The sequence below is a fragment of the Mirounga angustirostris genome, unplaced genomic scaffold (assembly GCF_029215605.1).
Source record: "Mirounga angustirostris isolate CCGP_5_RB_7025 unplaced genomic scaffold, mMirAng1.0.hap1 SCAF_10, whole genome shotgun sequence".
Taxonomy (NCBI): Eukaryota; Metazoa; Chordata; class Mammalia; order Carnivora; family Phocidae; genus Mirounga; species Mirounga angustirostris.
The window spans coordinates 9,796,624-9,810,762 of NW_026991718.1; the positions used below are offsets into that span (position 1 = coordinate 9,796,624).

The following is a 14,139-nucleotide window of genomic DNA, read 5'->3' on the forward strand; positions in this document are numbered from 1 at the left end:
GCTGCGGGATCACAGACGTGCTGCCAGAGAAGCCTCGGCCTGGGCCCCCCTGGGAGAGGCACTGAGGGGGGAATCACCAGGCCCCCTGGCACCTGAGCTGTCCCATCGCACGGGGGAGCCCCAGCTTGCATGGCCGTGGCGGGTCGAGTGGTCCCCCAAGGCCGGCACTTGATGGGGAATAGGAGACGGGGCCAGTCTGCAGCATGGAGTCGTCATGACCCACTTCCTGTCCCGTGTGCTCCCCTCGCTTTCTCCCCAGCCAGATATACTGCATAGAGAATGCCCACGGGCAGCTGGTGCGGGACCTGGACTTCAACCCCAACAAGCAGTACTACCTAGCCAGCTGTGGGGACGACTGCAAGGTGAAGTTCTGGGACACCCGAAATGTCACCGAGCCCGTGAAGACCCTGGAGGAACACTCCCACTGGTACTGACTTCTCTGCATGCTGGGTCAGGGGAGGGGGGTTTGTAATTTATTTTGCTAATTCCTTTCCCATTTGGAAAGGCACAAACCAGCTTAGTTTGTGCTGCTGTGAATCATTCAATCAACCCGGCTTTATTTTTCCTAAAGAAACACTAATTCCAAATCCGAATGTTTGTGATTTATAAACATAGGAAAAGAAGAAAAACATTGCATTCTGTGTTCTCCTGAAATAGTGCCGGTTCATATATGCAAAAACAGTGGGCACAGATGTTCACGCGGCATTGTTTGCCGTGTTGGGGAGCGGGAAACTGCCCTAATGCCTATCAGTAAGGATGGGTTAGGTCTGTCTGTGATGCCCGTGAAGTGGGGACGGTGCTGTGGGTGAGGAGGAGACTAGCTCTGTGTGTGGGGTGGACAGTACCCAAGAGCAGTTGGGTTTAGTGGTTACTGCCTGCCAGGTATTTAGTGCTGAAGTAGGTGAGAGATCCATTCCAGACTAGTGTGCCTGGTATAAGCTAACTTCTATTCCAGTGAGGCATGTGTGTGTATTTGGATGTGTAAGTGCGCGCTTGTGTGTGTGATTGCTTGTTTGCACGTGTGCTTGTGAGGGTGTGCATGTTTGCACATGGGCGTGCACCTCTTCGTGTTTACATATGTGCACTTGTGTGTGTGTTTTTGCTGCTTGTGTGTGTATGTGGAAGAAACGTCTAGAAACTACTGCCAGGAGTCGTTGTTTAGGCCAGGGTGGGCACATTCCAGGAGAGTTGACCTTTTCTGGTCTGTGTTCCTAAGTTCTTTGAATTACTTACTAGAAGTCATGTTTCTGCAGTCAGGACATTTCTTTTTTCTTTCTTTAAAAATTTAAATTGAGTTAATTAACATATAATGTATTATTGGTTTTGGAGGTAGAGATTGCAATCAGGACATTTAAAAACCTGGCATGCTAGAGTACAGTTTTGCCAGATTCTGGAAGCCTGGCTGGCAGGGTGAGCCGCAAGCCCTTCTTTCCCTCCGAGGTTTGTGCTTCCATTTGGCCTCGTCTCGGCTGGCCGGGACTTAGGAGAAGGTTGTAGAGAGACACGCAGTAAGCTCGGTCCTCTTCTGGGAACTTCTCGTGTCAGACTGTGCGGTCTGCGATCCACGGCCCGGCGACCCCGCTCTTACCCCATCCAGGAAGGTCCGAGTAGAGCTAGAACTGCCTGCTTGCCTCCCAGGGTGTGGAGCATCCGCTACAACCACTCTCACGACCAGCTTGTCCTCACGGGCAGCAGCGACAGCAGGGTGATCCTGTCCAACATGGTGTCCATCTCCTCCGAGCCCTTCGGCCACCTGGTGGACGACGATGACCTGAGTGACCAGGAGGAGCGCCGTCCAGAGGAGAAGTAAGGGCGCACGCTCTTGGTGGTGTGGGGGCTCCCTTCTCCCAGACCCCCCACCCCACCGCAGTCGAGGCGGCTCCTGTCAGGAGCGTCCGCGTGTGTGGTCGGGGCAGCCTCCACCACTGCCGGCCCCGGGCTCACGGTTCTGCAGGACATTGGTACCCGCCACGTGGGCCTGGGGGTCGGGTTAGGTCAGCTCACGCCATCTTGTGTGGGTTCTGAAACGTGGACTGGCTCATGTCTGTCCGCTTTCTTGCTGAGCACCATACGGGGGACTTTAAAGACTGTCACTAGTCTTTAAACGTTTGCTCGGGTAGTCATGAGAACTTGCTAGCCCCTGTGGGCGACAGATTGTCATCGGTGTCCTCTTCTCAGGCTTGGGTCTGAGATGTGTGGTCCAGTCGTTGGCCAGTGGCCCTCACTGTGGCGGGGTGCAGACTCCAGGCCGGCACCGTCAGCCCCAATCCCGGGTGTTCCCCGGCCCTCTTGCCCCGAGGTTCCGTAGGGAACGTGGGAAACCTTGGGGGCGTCTCAGCAGTCGTGCCTCTTGGTTGCGAATTCGCCAATCCTAACTGCATCTGTTCAGGGGCTAGCTCTTCAAACCAGGGCTCATGCCCCCAAGAACAGTGGGGTTCTTGGGGGCCCGGGACTTGTGCGGGTCCCACTCCTGGTTGGTGCAGAGCAGGGGCGCCCCGGTCTGGGGCTCGCATCGGAGCCCCCGGCTGCGAGCAGAGTGCACCTGCAGCTCTGTGGGCGGGAGAGAGAAGTCGGGAGAGCCCGTGTTCTCTGTCAGTGACGTGGACTCTAAAAGGGGACATTTCTTGTGTTTCGAGTACACTTTTTCTCGTGTGGGGGAGCTGCATGCGAGGCTCACGGCTGCTGGATCCCAGGGAGGGCAGTCTGGAATAAGCCCCAGTTGAGTGATCGGTCGAGCCCGACGGTGCAGCCAGGGCTTGTCCTTCTGCTTGAGGTTCTTTACTGTCCTGTTGTCCGAATTCTCCCTGCACATGCCTGAGCTTGGCCGAACCTCACTTTTGAGAACAGATCTCAGTAGTGGGGCCTTTTCCACAGCTGTCTGTTTTCTGTTCAAGCACGTGGATGCACAGTTTGGAAACACGGTCCTGGTGGTTTTGGTGCAGTGACCTCCCGACCGTGGTGCCGTGGGCTTTGGCGCTCCTCCCCGGCCTCTCTGCACGCAGCCTCGCGGGGGCACAGCTGGTGCCCATGTGGCTCACGGGGTGGGAAGCCCGGCTGATGCAGCAACATCGACATTGGTGTCCCCACAGTCCCGCTCCCGTGCTCTGTCCATGTGACTTAGCAAACTCAGGAGAACAGAATCCCCAAGGGGATTTTCATGCGGCGTTGGTAACAAAGCCCCAGTTGGGCATGGCTGGTCCGCGTCACAGGAAGTGGATGGACCCAGAGCACTGGAGGCCAGGGTGGGACCCAGAGGGCGGGTGTCTCGTTGGGGAGAAGAGCATCCTCGGAGAGTCTAGGAGCGCAGAGTGTAGGAATGGGAAGAAAAGTGCCAGAGGAGCCCATGCCCTTGGGGCGCGCTTGGGGTGTGGCCGCTCAGAGTGGACGGCGCGTGATGTCCTGTCCCAGTCGACAGGCAAGTTCTGTGCTCTCCTGGCTCCCGTGGTGTCCCACGGCTGGCGCCATCGGGTCAGGGTTCCTGGAGAAGGAGAGCGGTCGCTCCGGTTTGAAGGGAGGTGACACGGGAGCCCTGGCGGAGCGCGCCGTGAAGCCTGAAGCCAGGACCAGGGGCCCCTTCCTGCCTAGCCAGTGGGGCCTGCGTGCCCCGGGCCAGCTCTACACCCCTGCGCAGGGCAGGGCCACGCTGGCCGCCCCCAGGGTCCTTTCTGCTTCTTGTCACCCTTTCCTCAGCCCTCATGGGTGTTTGCGGTCACCGCCCCTGAACCTCGGGGCCCCTGGCAGACTCGCAGGCACCTGCTGGTCCCCAGCCCGAGAAAACAAGGTGTCACCCTGGTGGTAGCGTGGCTTCTCCTACGCCGCTGCAGGACTCCGCTCCTCACGGCCGTGTGAGGGTGTGTGCGGCCCAGGGCTGGCTGCTGTCAGTCTTCCCATCTCGCAGATGAGAGGAGCGAGGCCCCGGCCGCCGGCCCCATGCAGGATGCCCCACCGCCTGGCTCATGCGTGTCTCTGGTGCCTTGCAGGAGCCAGGAGCCCCCACAGGACAGCGTCATCGCGACCTACGAGGAGCACGAGGACAGCGTGTATGCCGTGGACTGGTCCTCTGCTGACCCCTGGCTCTTCGCCTCCCTGAGTTACGACGGGAGGCTCGTCATCAACAGGGTGCCCCGGGCGCTGAAATACCACATATTGCTGTAGTCCCATCCTGATCCGTCTTTGGCAGGTTCTCGAAAACGTGTGGCTCTTTGGAGGTAGTTTTCCAGATAGACCCGTGTCTGGGAGAACCAGCGTTGCCTGCCTCTCTGGCAAGCCTTCGTACATGACGAGGGAGCTTCTGCCAGCAGCCGCTGAGCCTGCCTGAAGTCTTCCTCACTGACCACGGGAATGGCGTCCTCACCAGGGCGTGAACCGTCCTGCTGTGGATGGCTGTCTGCCTGGTCTCTGTTTGCTCTCCCTGGTCTCTGTCAGGGTGTTGGGAGTTCCATTAAAAAAAACAAAAAGAACAAAAAAACCCCACTTTGTTTCCATAATATTAACTCATTTTTTCTTGAGATTAAAAATAAAATAAGCAAGGCTACACAGGCTCCTGGCTCGTTCCTTCAGGAACTCTGCCCCACGGGGCCTTGTCGCCTGGTCTTTGTTACGGTCTCTGTCCTGCCCAGAAGGAAGGCTGATGGGCGGAGGGGCCACCGCACCCCTGCATCCAGGCCCAGGCTGTGTGCGGGCCTGACTGTCTGTGTGCGGACCATGGCATCTGGACGACTGGCCTGGGCGCTCACCATGGCAGTGACCAGGTGTCTCCCATCGGCCCTGGGCGCCCGGTCATGGGCGCTGCTCTGTACTGGGTCCTGCTCACATGACGCCGATGGCGTTGGAGGTGCAACTCCTCGTCCCTGGAAGCCGCACGCATGCCCTGGGTCAGTGCACACTCGCACTTGTGAAATGCCTTGCATGGTACTGACCCCCACTCCTTGGTGATCCTGAACACAGAGCATGTGGGCTCTTGCCTAGTCCTCCTCTGTGGGCCCAGGGGGAGAGGAGGACAAGTGGGGTTTGGGGGGGGGACAGGTGGGCCCGGGGGGAGGGGAGGATAGGTGGAGCCCAGGGGAGGGGAGGACAGGTGGGGGGGCGGTGGGGCCTGGGGGAAGGGGAGGACAGGTGGGCCTGGGGCGGGGAGGAAGATGTGTTTGTCGAGAACTCACCGCGTGCCTCCCATGTGCCAGGCTGCAGGCGTGGCAGAGAGCAAGGCACAGGTCAGGGCCTACCTGGAGTCTACACTGCTGCCGGGCAAGCCCTGTCCGCCAGCAGGTTGTGTATCTGTTCTGTTGGAGTAGAGACGTGGGCCTGAGGCCAGGGGAGTACAGAGCAGGGCTGAGGAAGTGCTGTTGGGAGCAGGAACGGGATGGGGGGATCTGATCCTGAACAAAGGGCCTGTCTGAGAAGGTGACTGTGGGAGAGCTGCGGCAAAGGGAGAGTGTATGCAAAGGCCCTGGGGTACGGTGGGCCTGGCCCGACCGGGAGCACAAGAAGGCTGGTAAGATGAGTGGTGGGAGAGGGCAGCGGGAGGCCCAGGACCTGGGGACAGAAGCCGTGGAGCAGAGGCAGGGGCTGGTGGCTTGGAACCCCGGTGGAGGCTTTGCCTCTGCTTTTGTTACTGTTTGTTGCTTTGGTGACCGTCTGAATTTAGTGCATGCAGAGATTCCCGGTCTGTGTACGGAACAGTTCATCACCCCCAAATCCCTGCTGCTCCTTGGTGGCCTCCCCTCCTGCAGCCCAGCCCTGGCAGCCTCAGTCTCTCGGAGGGCGTCCTGAGCAAGCGACCGAGGCGGGCACTTTCACTCAGCACAATGCCCGTCGATTCGTTGATTCTTCCAGTCGCTGTGCGTGTTGTCTCCAGTGCGGGTGGCCACGAGCGGGGCCGCTGTGCGTCTTTGCGTCTGGGTGTTTGTGTAAACATCAATTTTTGTTTTCCTAGGCAGGCCTTGGCACACTATACCTGCAGTCCACATCCCCACCACCACCTGCTTTTGTCAATAAAGTTTTATTGGCACATGGCCACCTGTTCATGTATGTATGGTCCTGGGTGCTTTGCACGGTGGGGGAGCTCAGCAGCTGCAGCAGGGACTGTGTGGTCGCCAAGCCAGGCATGTTTACCCTCTGACCTTGCCCAAGAGAGTGCGCCGACCCCTGCCTTAGCGTCCACTTGCAAGTGCGCTGATGGGCCTTGGCTGCTTGTTCTGTCTGCCACGCCCGCTGGCCCCTGCACCGGCGGCCTCTCCCAGGGGTGTGGCAGTGGCTGGTGGTGGCTCTCACTTGTGCTTCCCGGGCAGCTAATGCCGAGGAACGATTGCGTGCATACTTACCGTCTATCTGCGTGTCCTTTTGGTAAAGTTCATTTTTTTTTTTAGAGAGGGAGAGACAGAGTGCATGAGCAGGAGAAGGAAGAGGGAATCTTTTTTTTTTTTTAAGATTTTATTTATTTATTTTAGAGAGGGGGAGGGACGGAGAGGGAGGGAGAAAGAATCCCAAGCAGGCGGCTCCACACCCAGCACAGAGCTGACGTGGGACTGGATCTCACGACCCTGAGATCGTGACCCGGGCTGTCATGGAGAGTGCGATGCACCCCAGCCCACTTTTTTTTTTAGTTAAATTGACCATTAATTGTGTGTTTAAGGACTAGAGATTGAGAGCTCTCCTGTGCCCTGAGGGCAAGTCCTTTGTCTGGCACGTGATGGGCAGGCACCTCCTCCCGGCTTTTAGCTTTCCATTCTCTTCGCTGCCTGCTGAGCCCAGGCTTCGGGTTTGGTTGAGGTCCAGCTCACCCTTCCTTTTTTCTGAAAGTTCCCTAGTTTTACATTTTACATTTGGATCTGATTCTTTTAAATAAGGTGTGAGGTTCTGCTCGCGGGTTTTTGTCCCGCAGAGATCTCCGAGTCTTTGGGCCCCTCTGTTAGGAGACCTTCCGCACTGACTTGCTTTGCTCCGTGTCTGACATCAGCTGGCCCCACGCGTGTGGGGCGCTTTCTGGACTGTCTGGTGGCACCAGTCTCGGTGTCTGTCACCAGGGATTTCCGAAACCACCTGACGGATGCTTTCACGGGCTCTTCCCTCTCTGACTCCTTCTCAGTGCTGTCCGGGCCACTGGCGCTCCCCTCCTCAGGGCCGTGGCCATCGGACTGGGGCTTTGCTTCCCCTGCTCTTCTGCACCCCTCCAGGCCTGGGCCCGTGGTGGCAGGACACAGCTGCAGCCGGTGACCCTGCCGGGGACCACACCCTCTGGGCCATCAGAGAGGAAGGGCCCCTTCCCCAGTCTCGGCTTCCATGGGCCCCTGTGGCTGCTGCTGTCCTTGCTGCCCCCACAGAATCACCAGGGCTGGGGGTTGGGATGTGAGGAAACAAGCCTCTGTTTCCCTAAAATGACAGGAGATGCTCCACTGTGTGAAGTTCTTCAGCCAGAACTGAAAGGCCACACTGCGTCCAGCAGGGGGCGCTGGGGGAGGAATGAGTGAAAAGGCTCACGGCTATGTCGGTTGTCCTGGGGCTGCCTCTCCCTGCACCTGGGCTGCTTGCTGCAGGTGCACCGTGGACATGCAGGTGGCAGCAGCCAAGGGCTGCTGAGAGGCCAGCAGACAGCAGAGATGCCAGAGGCGGGTGGTTTGGGGATGGGTCTGCAGGTGGGGCCGTGGAATCTGCTGACAGACGAGAAGTAGGTAGGAGGCAAGGAGAGGAACTGGGCAGGGCCCAGCTCTTGGTCAGAGCGACTAGGATGGTTGCAGGGTGGGGGGTCAGGGAGGCGAGCAGCCGGGTTTGGGCTGTGAGTTTGAGACGCCTGTGAGGCAGCCCAGTGGCCACATCAATCAGTATATTTGGATATTTGAGCTGAGCTCCAGGGGGAGGTCCGGGCTGGGTGCGTGGGGAGAGGAGTCTGTTTTCCTCGTCGAGGTGGCACAGGGAGCCCCAGGCCGAGCACCGCGGGGTCAGTGCTGGGAAGATCAGGGCTGAGCCCCAGCATGAAGCCGTGGGGGCAGGGGCCTGCAGGGGAGAGAGCAGGGGCGCATGGGGGAGGTACCAATGACCTGGTGCGTGGGGTGTTCTGGAAGCCAAGGGAAGCGAGGGTTTAGGAGGGGACCCGTCCGCCATCAGGTGTCACCTGGGCACTCGGGGGCAGAGCATATCAGCCTGGCAGAGTGGGGGTCGCTGGCGTACACGAGCCGCCGAGTCTGGAATGGGCTCAGCCATAGTCATCTCTGGGGAGAATACCAGTCAATGCCCCAAAGCTGATCGTCTGTCTCGAGATAAAGTACTTGGTGGATACGTGGATGGATACTTGAAATACCACTTAGGATACACCTGAGTTTTCGTGAAATTCGTGAAATAAATGCAAGCTCCTCCTTACTTTCAGGTGCTGGAGCCACAGCTGGGCCCGTTGCAGAGATGGAGCGGGTTCTCAGGCATGGTGCCGTGGTGCAGCGAGAAAGCAGTACCTACGAGTCGAGGCAGATTCCATTCCCTCTGGTCCCGGGTGGACATGTGCCTCCTTAGCTTCCGTGCTGTCCTCTTCTGTAACACCAGAACTCGGAGGGGCTCGCAGCTCGTCCCCGACCCCATACGGTGCCACCGTTCTGCACCTCGCGGTCCCAGGAAAGGCGAGAGGACTGTGACGCGTTGGTGTTCACAGAGCCTGGCGGCTTCCCAGGGACGCGGCCTGCAGGCTGATCTGAAATGCTGCCCCGTGTGTGACCGCACTTAGCGGCTGTTCCATCAGTCGGGCAGTCCAACCACTGACCATCCGTCCCCGCGCTCCGAGCCCAGCCTGCCTGTCCAGCCGCGTCCCACCTCTCTGCAGTAAGGGGTGCTCTGAGTGAACACCGCTGGCCCCGTCTGCTTCAGGCGACACGGCCTCTTCTTCAGACATGCTTTTCCTCCTCCACCTGGCACAACGCTGCTCATTCTCGGAAAACAGGCTCCCAGGTCCCCTCCTCTGGAGACTTCCCCCACTGACCGCAGAGGCAGGCCCGCATGGCTCCTCGGAGCCTTCTCAGGAGGGAGCCAAGTGCCCTGTTCCTGCCGATGTCGGGCTCCCCTGCCCATGCTTGGGTGGCGGGCGGGCTCACAGACGTGCGGGTTGGATCCACAGTTCTTGGCTTGGCGCTCCCAGCCGCCGGCAGCCCCTGGCGGTGCGGGGAAGCTGGGCTCCCCACGCCCTTCTCACACGCCTCTGCCCGGCGTGTGTCGCAAGAGTCATGGCCACGGCAGGCTGTGCGGCCTCGTCGGTCCAGCCCTGCAAGCTTGTGCCCAGCGCCAGGGACGGAGAGGAGGGGCCCAGCGGGGTGCGGCCCCTGCCTCCAGCCGCACGTGGGCACACGCAAGGGCTGGGCTGGGGCCACGCGGCTCCCCAGGCTGCACTGGACATCTGGTGAGGGGAGCACGACGCTCCTGCCGGGAGAGGGTCTGCGGTGGCTCGGTCCTAGGGAGGCTAGCAAGCGAGCAGAGATGTGAAAGCGGGGGCAGCCGAAGAAGGCGGTGCTGGTTGTCGTAAGGGGGCTGCTCTGCAGAAGTGGGGTGCGGGTGGGGAGGGCAGGGCAGGGGCACCCCTCCTGGCGGGCTGTGGGTGGGCAGGTGGTGTGGGCAACAGCGCCCTGGTCGATGTATCACGTCGGCTGGAAGGAGGTGCAGCAGCCCCCTCCTGCGCTCTTGCCCCTTTGCGGACTGGAAAGCATTTTCTCAAGTGTCCCTGCCGGGGCCCCTGCGCTCCGCCCAGCAAGCAGAGGCACCCCATCCCACAGGTGCGGGGGGGGGGGTCGGCAGCACCGCTGCATCCAAGGCCTCGCGGCAGCTGCCATCCCACCGAGCGGGCATCCCTGGTGGGACCCAGACCTGCCCCCACATCTTGTTCGGGGTGCCTGTCACGTAGCCCCGATAGGCTGAGCTCAGTCCTAGGGTTCTCCCTCGGCTCAGACCTGGCTTCCAGCTACAGCATGTGGGGTCCTTGTGTGTTTGCCCGGGGACTGCAAGCACCCACCGTGGGGGGGGCCCCTGGTCCTGCTTCCTTCGGGCCACTGGGCCTGGGCTCAGCCACGGGCGGGGCCCTGCTGTCACGCGGGGTGTGCACGCGGCGCAGCGCCCCGCCCACAAACACACAGGTTTCCTGGAGCTGCTGACGTGGGTCCTCCAGAGGAGAGTGACAGGGACACAGCACACACAGGAGCCTCGGGGCTGTCCACACCACGGGCTGTGTGGAGCTGGGAGTCATGGGGGCTCTGAGCGGGGGCGTCAGCCCCACCCAGGTGGGAGGGTGAGGGGCAGGAAGCGTCTCTGGTCCCCTCAAAACCCCCGAGTCCTAGGATGAGGGCCGGTCGAGCAAGGGCACAGACTGCCTTTGAGCCGAGGGGCTGGGGAGGCCCTGGGGCGGTTTCAGGCACTAACTGGGGCGGCATGGGGCTCACGGATGCAGAGACGAGCAGGCGGCGCGCGGCCAGGCCACTCTGCCCCAAGGAGGGCAGGTCGCAGGCCGTCCCGCTGCAGGCGGCTTCCTTCTGTGCACACACACAGAAGCGGACGTGATGCGATTCCTCGGGGTCTCAGACGAAGCCAGCGAGCTTTCCCCGCGTCTCGCTGCATTCTGGATGTGCTCTCTCTGGAGCCGGCGTGCCCCCCGGGGCCGCAGGAGGGAGGGCCGAGGGACAGCTGACCCCGGTGCCGTGGGGGCAAGCATGCACAAGCTGCAGATCCCACCCAGAACTTTCTGGGCTCCTGTGCTTCCAGGAGGAAATCCGCAGATTCGTGGCAACTTGGCTTCTGTGTTCCTTGTAAACCCTTCAGCGAACCAGACGAGTTCACCGCCCTCTTCACTCTGCCGCCGGTGACGGAGATGGGCCCCAAGGCAGGGTGACTATTCAGTCTCCTGAAGACCCCCCGCCCCCAGCATCATCGCGTGTGGGGAGCCCTCCAGGCAGAGGGTGGAGCCTGGCTGAGCCCCACGGCTAGGGTGGGCGAGAGGCTGGTGTGTGCAGGGCCCGCGGGCTCCCTCGGCTGCCATCCCTGGGCCTTGCAGGTGTGGAGGTGCAGAAGCTCTGTCCCCAGGAGGCGGTGGGGGGTGGGGGTGGGGGTGGAGGCCGGGCCGCAGGGTGCCCGGAAGGGACGGTGCCGGAGCCAGGCAGGGTGCGAGCCCAAGCAGCGAGGAGCAGGGGTGCCCCTGGGGGTACGCTTAGTGGCTCCCACAGCTCCGGGGATGGAGGGGCCTCTAACCGCGTGGGGCGAGAGGAGGATGGATCTTCATCTGTGGCTGCAGTCGCCTGTGGTGGGGATCGTGGTTCAGTGTCAGGCACAGTGATCTTGGCATGCCCTCCAGGCCCTCGGGGTGGCAGCTGGGGCCCTGAACTGTGACTCGACCTCCCGTGGTGGGGCTGATAAGGAAACTCTGTGTCCTAAGATGGCCGACCGAGCCAGCGAGAGTCCCAGGCCTTGCCCCGGGGCTCTTCTGGGTTCTTCTCCCTGCTCGGCTTCCCACGAGCACCAATCCGGGTTCCTCTCCCTGCCCGCTTCACGCACGCGCCAAAAGTGCCCAGTGTGCGGAAGTAGAAGTGTATAAATTGCCCCCTTTGAGCTCGGGGCTCAGACCTTTGGAGACCACTCTCCTCTGAGCCCGCCAGCATTAAATAAACCTCCTGTCCTCCAAGATCTCTGGGTGCCGCTTGGTTCTTCCATCCGGCGATCCAGTCCAGGTTCCGTAACATTTGGTTCCCTGACCGGGAAACCCAACCACGCTGGCCCATTGTTGCCACCGGTATGGGGGCAACAGGGGGGTGGTGACGGAACAGGGATCATAACAGAGAAGGCGCAACCTGCCTAATTTTCGGCAGTCTCCCGCCCCGGTCGCCTCAGGCCAGCCCCGCTCCACGGTTCCCGCTGGACTCCAGGAGACTTGGCAGATGAGGACCTGGTCCTGACGTCGGATTCCGGTAAGGCCTGGGGCCCCAGGACCCAGACAGGCCCGCCCGTCGTCAGGGTGTAAGGGGAGACTGAACACCTTCCAGAGACCTCTTAGAGGTCTCCCAGGTAGGGATTCCCAGGGAGGGAATGTAATAACTTCTGGAGTGTGAATGTGTGAGTGAATGTGCGGTCCAACCTGACTTGCTCAAGCGGACTGATTCTGTGACTCCACGGGCGGGCACCCTTAAGGTCCCCAGAAGCCTGCGGAGTCTGAGTGGGCCTGTCTGCGATTCCGTGGTGAACGGCATACAGTCTATGGTGGCATCGGAATAGTTTCCGAGTCACAATGCTGAGATTGCTACAGCTAAGCCTCACCTAAGCTCTTCGGGACATGGCCAGACGGGCATCTGATTGGTCTTCTCACCCCAGGAGGCAACCCCCGCCTTGTCTGTCTCTGTGCCACCGCACACAGGGACATTACCATGGGGTCAGGGCAGAGTAAACCTACAGTTCTAGAGACCATGATCACAAATTTCAAGAAGGGGTTTTCGGGAGACTATGGAGTCAGGATGAACCCCAGCAAGTTGAGAACCCCATGTGAATTGAAATGGCCCACCTTAGATGTCAGGTGGCCTTCAGAAGGGACATTGGATGTCCCAGCGATTAGTCGAGTATGGTGAGTCGTAACAGGAGAACCAAGACACCCTGGCCAGTTTCCATACATTGACTCCTGGCTAGGAATTCCTCAGACCCTTCCCCCCTGGGTGCAATTTGCTTGCATCGGGCACGGACAGGCCAGGGTCTTAATCGCCTCATCCAAGCGACCTAAAGGAAATCACCAAAAGCCCCGGTCTCCACAAATCCTAGCCAGAGATCCCGAGGATGAACCGACCCTGCCCCCACCGTAAGTATCCACGAGACCGCCTACACCTGACCCTTCAGCTCTAGACACTCCACCACCATCGGTTTCACCGGCGCCCCAATGCCCAGAGGATCCATTGCCACCCCGAGGCCCAGAGGATCCACTTTCGCCAGGACCAGCAGCCAGGCTGCCCCCTAGGCCGGGCATAAGCGCCCTCCAAATGCCGGTACGAGAGACTTGGGAACCCGAGAGGCATGATGAAGATGGGACGGTCCAACCCGGCCATTCCATGATGTATTATTAGCCCTTCTCCACCACCAACCTCAACTGGAAACATAACACCCCATCCTACTCTGAGAAACCACAGGCTGTGGTAGACCTCATGGAATCCCTCTTCCAGACTCATCGGCTGACCTGGGAAGACTGCCAAGTTACTCTGCACCCTGTTTAACACAGAAGAGAGGAAAGGAGAATAATGAAAGGTGCACGACAGTACCTGGAAGAGCACGCACCAGCGGGAGTCATCGACCCTGCTGCCTCGGCTAATACGGCCGCACCCGAAGAGCGCCCAGCATGGGACAGGCCCACATCCGCTGATACCAGGAGGCCGTCCTCCGGGGAACCTGGGCAGGAGCTAAGAAACCCATGAACATGACTAAGGTATCCTTGGTCACTCAATAACCAGGGGAGTCCCCCAGGGACTACTACGAAAGACTATGTGAAGCCTACAGGATATACACTCCATTTGACCCGAGGCACAGGAAAGCCAACAGATGGTAAACACCACCTTTGTGGCTGAGGCCACCCCAGACATCAGAAGAAAACTTCAGAAACTAGAGGGTTTTGCCAGGATGAACATCACCCAATTAATAGAGATTGCCAATAAGGTCTGCATGAACAGGGAGGTCACAGCCAAATGGGAAGCCGACAAAAAGATGAAAAAGAAAGTCAGCCTCCTTGCCGCCACCGTGAAAGAAAAGGCCAACACAAAGATAGGGAGACCCCAACCACCGAAAGGGGGGAAGCCCAGAACCCCCTTGGCAAGGGATCAATATGCCTACTGTAAAGAGAAAGGGCATTGGAGAAACGAATGTCTCAACCGGTGAAAGGCTCAGAAGCCCAGCCGCTACAAGGAAGAACCCGAGAGGAGGACCTCATAGGCCTTGCGGGAATGGACTCAGACTGAGGGGGCCCGGGCTCTTTCCTCCTTGGCCCCCATGAGCCCACGGTCAAAATGAAGGTGGGGGCCAACCAGTGACTTTATGGTTGATACTGGGGCCCAGCACTCTTGTCACCTCCCCAGTGACACCTTTCAGCAAAAGGACTGTGACCATCCTCGGGGCCACCGGGATGCGGGCGATACAACAGCCCTTTTGCCAGGCTCGCCA

The 14,139-nt window shown here is 60.0% G+C and overlaps 1 protein-coding gene across 7 annotated transcripts in view; it reads left to right on the forward strand.

The window, feature by feature from the left end:
- EIPR1 (EARP complex and GARP complex interacting protein 1) overlaps window positions 1–4,534 on the forward strand; it is a 126,309-nt gene extending 121,775 nt beyond the window's left edge. For 3 of the 7 annotated variants that reach the window (XR_010405412.1, XM_064571881.1, XM_064571884.1), the window contains 3 exons: window positions 260–427; window positions 1,598–1,806; window positions 3,981–4,534. Coding sequence is in view for 6 of the 7 variants with exons in the window: in XM_064571881.1 (XP_064427951.1) it covers window positions 260–427; window positions 1,598–1,806; window positions 3,981–4,155 (552 nt within the window). In the remaining variant the exon portion in view is untranslated. The remainder of the gene's footprint in view (window positions 1–259; window positions 428–1,597; window positions 1,807–3,980) is intronic. The other 4 variants (XM_064571880.1, XM_064571879.1, XM_045884017.3 and 1 more) reach the window with 2 other exon arrangements.
- The last annotated feature ends 9,605 nt before the right edge of the window (window positions 4,535–14,139 follow it).